The sequence below is a fragment of the Nannospalax galili genome, unplaced genomic scaffold, assembly GCF_000622305.1.
Source record: "Nannospalax galili isolate Female #2095 unplaced genomic scaffold, S.galili_v1.0 scaffold680, whole genome shotgun sequence".
NCBI classification, from domain to species: Eukaryota; Metazoa; Chordata; class Mammalia; order Rodentia; family Spalacidae; genus Nannospalax; species Nannospalax galili.
In genome coordinates this window covers 4,278,985-4,284,316 of record NW_008348218.1, presented here as the reverse complement: position 1 = coordinate 4,284,316, position 5,332 = coordinate 4,278,985, and the positions used below count along the sequence as shown (strand labels likewise).

Genomic DNA, 5,332 nt, shown 5'->3' with positions numbered 1-5,332 from the left:
GTGCCAAGGATCAAGTGCAACCGATTGTGACTAGTAATAATCAGATATATAGAGATTAGAAATGCATGTGCAAACATCTTAGTGTCAATTGCATTAAAAATGAATTTTTCTGTATGAAACTGTGTGAAATGGAGATCTTTTTATAAAGGTCAAAACCTTATTTAATTTTATATCTTAAAGGGTTTATACTGAGTACAATATTGTATAACTGTATTAATTCAATGGTAAACCTAAAAATTTATAGCTAATCTTGAAACAGATGCATCTTAGCTCTGGAAATTGTTATTGAATATGTCAATGCTGTTGTCATGAAATGCTTCTTCTAATTATATGATTATTAAATAAATAATTAAAAAAAAAAGTTTATTCTTGGGGACTCCTAGCTCCAGGTCCTCTTCCCATCCCAATGGGGGACGTTAGTCCGCAGAAAGGATCCTGTTTCCTATAAGGTTAAGCTATAGGACAGTAAAATTAAAATTAATTGTTGATCTTTCATTTGCTTATTTTTTATTTATAACTCTTTTAAGACTCTCTTTTAAGGGCTGGAAAGATGGCTCAGTGGTTAGAGTACTAGCTGCTGTTGCAGAAGCCCAGGGTTCAAATCCCAACACCCACATGGCAGCTAACAACCTCTGTAACTCCAGTTCCAGGGGATCCTATGCCTTCTTCTGACATCCTCAGGCAGTGCATGACATGGGTGCACTTATAAACATTCAGGCAATACATTCATACACACACACACACACACACACACAAATAAATAAATAAAATAAAATGAAAGACTATCTTTTAAATAAAAGTACAATTCAGCATGGTGGTGCATACCTGTAATCCCAGCACTAGGGAGGCGGAGGCGGGAAGATCAGAAATTCAAAGCAGTCTGTGTTACACAGTAAGTTCAAGGCCATACAAGACTGTCTCCAAAAAAAAAAAAAAAAAGCAAAAAATTAAACTAAAAAATGGGAAAACCATGCCAGGCGTGGTGGTGCATGCCTTTAATCCCAGCACTTGGGAGGCAGAGGCAGGCAGATCTCTGTGAGTTCAAGCCCAGCCTGGTCTACATAGTGAGTTCTAGGCCAGCTGGGGCTACAGGCTACCCTGTCTTAAAAAGACCAAAAAAAACCCCTTATTACTCAGGCTTTGAAAGCTCCTGAGTAAACAACACTCATGTAAAAAGGAGTTCATTGGGAAGATTCTCCATTAATATAGAGAGGAATATTCTTTATCCGATATTTAAGACATGGTTTTAATAACATTGGTAAACAAATGTAAATATGTAAGAATGTTTATTTGTTATACATAACTTTTTTGGTATAAAATAAATGCGGACATTCTGGGGAGGGGGAGATTTATTATTCTTAGCTTATTTTTATTCCTGTCTTCTCCAACACACTTTGAGTCTCTAGTAAAAGCATCAGTGTAAAATTGGCAGTTTTTCCTCTAAAATAAGGTATCAATAGGATACATAAGACACCTTCTTTACTTTGACAAAACTTTCAATATTTAGGTTGTGCTATGAAGTTTTGACAGTTTTGTTAACTTCTTGTCAAAGGATGTAAAATTTTAGCTAAGATGAAAAGTTCAAGATATCAATTGTACAGCATGGTAACTACTGTTAATGACAATGTATTGCATACATTAAAAATTGCTGAGAGGTTTTTTTTTTTTTTTTTTTTTGAGACAGGGTCTCCCTGTAGCCCCAGCTGTCTTGGAACTCACTATGTAGACCAAGCCCGCCTTGAACTCACAGAGATCCACCTGCCTCTGCCTCCCGAATGCTGGGATTAAAGGCGTGCACCACCACACCTGGCTGCTGAGAGATTTTTTAAGTGTTCTTGAAAAAAAAAGTATGTGAAGTAATACATATATGTAAATTAGCCTAAGCTCTACAAAATAGAAGTATTTCAAAACATCGTGTCATATGCCACAAATATATAACTTTTATTTAAAAAGAAATTGGGGGTTGGGTAAAGGCACTCCCTAGGAGCTAAAAGGTTTGGGTAGATAATAAAATAGGTTTCTATTCTAAGAGGTAAGACCTGGGGACATTTTGGAGAGTCTAGTGAGGTCTCACAGAGGGATGGACTGAAAGGAGATAAAATGACATGACAGACAGGCAGGCAGGTAAACAACTTGAATATGTTTCTGAACATAAGAAGTGGGGTAAGGTATGTGGGAGGAAAAGGCAGACAGACTTGGCTGCACCAAGGTCACTCACTCATCAGAATGATGAGTGTCTAACACTGGTCTTTAGAAGGTAACCTATAGAAAAAGGTCCTCTTACAAAGACTTCGGTATTTGATGATCATTTGATTGCTTGTGATAGTTAACCTTCATTATCAACTTGACTGGATTTAGAATCGCCTACGAAACACAGCTCTGGGTCTATCTGTGAGAGACATTTCCAGAGAGGTTTAACTGAGGAAGGAAGAACTGCCCTGAAAGTGGACAGCACCATCCCAATAGGCAGGGGGCCTGGACCGAATAAAATGGGAAAGAGGAAAAAGCGAGTTGAGCACCAGTATTTATTTTTCTCTGCTTCCTGAACATGAACAGTGTGACCAGCGGCCTCATGCTCCTGCTGACATGCCTTCCCAACAGGATGCCCTGACTAGAACTACAGGGTTTCCGGGCAGACACAGCTGGCCTGGAACTTGCTATGTAGACCAGGCTGGCCTCTGCCTCTCGAGTGCTAGGATTAAAGCCATGCTCCAACAGGCCTGGCCTAATACATTCTTGTAAGGAACAATAGACTATTCAGAAAATATCAGGCACCTAGCCAACATCTATTTTAATATATTTTTTTTTACCATTTTGATGACATAAAGACACGAATCCTTTTAACATTTTGCTAAAGATGATTTGACTGTGAAAAGCTGGACAGTTTTAGGTCATGCACAGGGCTGCCTGTTGCAAGAAAGGAAGGAGTATTACCTGGGGTGAGAAGTGCTTTTCCACAGACATCTCCAACAGCATAGACACCTCTGACACTGGTATTCTGGAATTCATCTACGATGATGTGACCTTTTTCATCAGTTTGAATCCCCTACAATTACAAAGGGCCGTCTGGTAAACACTGGTGCCGTCTACACTGGGCATTAAACCTGAAGGTGCGTGTCACAGATGCACCTCAAAAACAACCACAAGACTCAACAGCAACATGAAAAACATCTTGACTTGACAAGATTTATATCTTAAGATAAAATTTTAAATATTTTATTCATTTCTGAGGTGTTTTAATGGGATGTGACATTGCAATGCATAATTAAACCGGTCAGGTAAACATTAAAATGAATGACTCAAATATTGGATGTGGCCTATACTCAATGCCCTGTGGGGTCCATTTGAAACACTGTCAACTGTGAAGTACTCCCCCTTGAGGGAGGCTAACTGATACCTCAGGGGATATGGCCTGAAACAGTTAAAGGCACATTCTTTTTGAAGTTTATCATTTTATTTTTTAGAACTCAAACAGATTTTGTATTCTACTCTAAAACACGCTATTTCTCACAATCAAAAATATTTCCATTATGTTGAGTCATCTTTGCTCCAAGATGGGTTGCTTATCTTGTAGCTTTGCAGATCTCAGAGATACACTCCAGTGTGAGGAAAGGTAGTACAGTGCTTTATGCAGAGAAGTAGAATGGTTAAGAATACTATTTTTGCAGCTGGGAAGACAGAAGATGGTGTCAGATCCCCCAGAACTGGAGTTATGGACGGTTCTTAGCCGCCATGTGGGTGCTGGATTTGAACCCAGGTCTTCTGCAGGAACAGACAGCACTCTTAACCGATGAGCCATCACTTCAGCACCCAGGAATTAACATTCTTTTTGGCCTCATTCTTTAAAAAAAATTGAGGAAATAACTGCAGGAACAGACAGCACTCTTAACCGATGAGCCATCACTTCAGCACCCAGGCCTCATTCTTTAAAAAAAATTGAGGAAATAATGGGCTAGAGAGATAGGTCAGCATGTATGAAGCTCTGAGTTTGACCCCCAACACTACATAAGTCAGGCATGGTAGTGCCTACCTATAATCTTAGTACTTAAGAGGTGGAGGCAGGAGGATCAGAAATTCAAAGTTAGAGCTAGGGAGATGGTTCGGTGGGTAAGTGCTTGCTGGGTTAGCCATGAAGATGGAGCTCAATCTCAATCACTTATATAAAAAAGCCAGGTGTGGCCAAGTGTGCCAACAATTCCAGAGTTGGGGAGGCAGAGACAGGAGGATCCCAGGGGCCTGATAACCAGTCAGTTAGCCGAACTGGCAAACTGTATGTATGAGAGACTATCTCAAAAAATAAGGTGAAGAGTGATTAAGGAATACATCCACTATCAATCTCTGACCTCTACATGAACATTTACATACATGTACATACACACATGCACACACTTAACAAATAATAAAGGGAACCAGGAGGGAGAAAGTAGGGGAAGCAGGGCCAGTGGGAAGAAGGGGACAAATTACAACGAAGTTCAATTATACATATGTATGAAAATGCTATAATGAAACTCATTACTTAGTATGTCAAAAATTATATTTAGAATTGAGCAAAATAGGGAAAGAGAGAATTCAGCAAACAGGGCCAGCAAGATGGCTCATTGGGTAAAAGCAACTGGCTACCAAGCCTGATGACCCTGAGTTCAATCTCCAAGACCCATATAGTGGAAGAAGAGAACTGATTCTCAAAAGTTGTCCCCTGAACTTAACACACATGCTGTGGAATGTACATGCTTACAGACACATGCATATACAAGTAAATAATGTAACAGAAAATTCAGCAAATATAGTTGAGTATTAGACCTACAAATGTTCCTGTCTGTACAAATGCAAATTTTTTATCTTTAGTGCAAAGTTTGAAGACTACGAAAACAGACAATGAGTTTGACTAAATTCGTTGACTAAAAAGATTAAGAATAAGGGGTTGAAGAAATGGCTTAGTGATTAGGAGCACTTAGATGCTCTATAACTTACAGAGGAACCACATTTGGTTCCCAGCACCCACATGGCGGCTAAGAACTGTCTATAATTCCAGTTCCAGGGGATGTGACACCCTTTTCTGGCTTCTGCAGGCACTACACACCCTGGTACGCTTACATGCAGGCAAAACACTCGTATACATAAAATAAAAAATAAATCAAAAAATTAAGAATAAGTTGAAGGACCCTAATTCAGTCCCCCTAGGCTAAAGACAAGGAAATAAGTCCTTCAGGCCAAAAAACTGTACAAGGAAGTAAAAATAAAAAAATAATTCTGAATGCTAAGAACAAGCTGAGCTGACCTTTTTCATGCTCTTTGCCCAAAGCTGGAAATCATCCCAGAAATCCCCCCTCAG

General features: G+C 39.3%; 1 protein-coding gene across 1 annotated transcript in view; it reads right to left on the bottom strand.

Moving 5' to 3' along the window:
• Gsr (glutathione-disulfide reductase) overlaps positions 1-5,332 on the bottom strand; it is a 48,794-nt gene that overhangs the window by 5,689 nt on the left and 37,773 nt on the right. Inside the window, exon 10 of the mRNA XM_008844945.3 lies at positions 2,935-3,046. Within this exon, the coding sequence (XP_008843167.1) occupies positions 2,935-3,046 (112 nt within the window). The remainder of the gene's footprint in view (positions 1-2,934; positions 3,047-5,332) is intronic.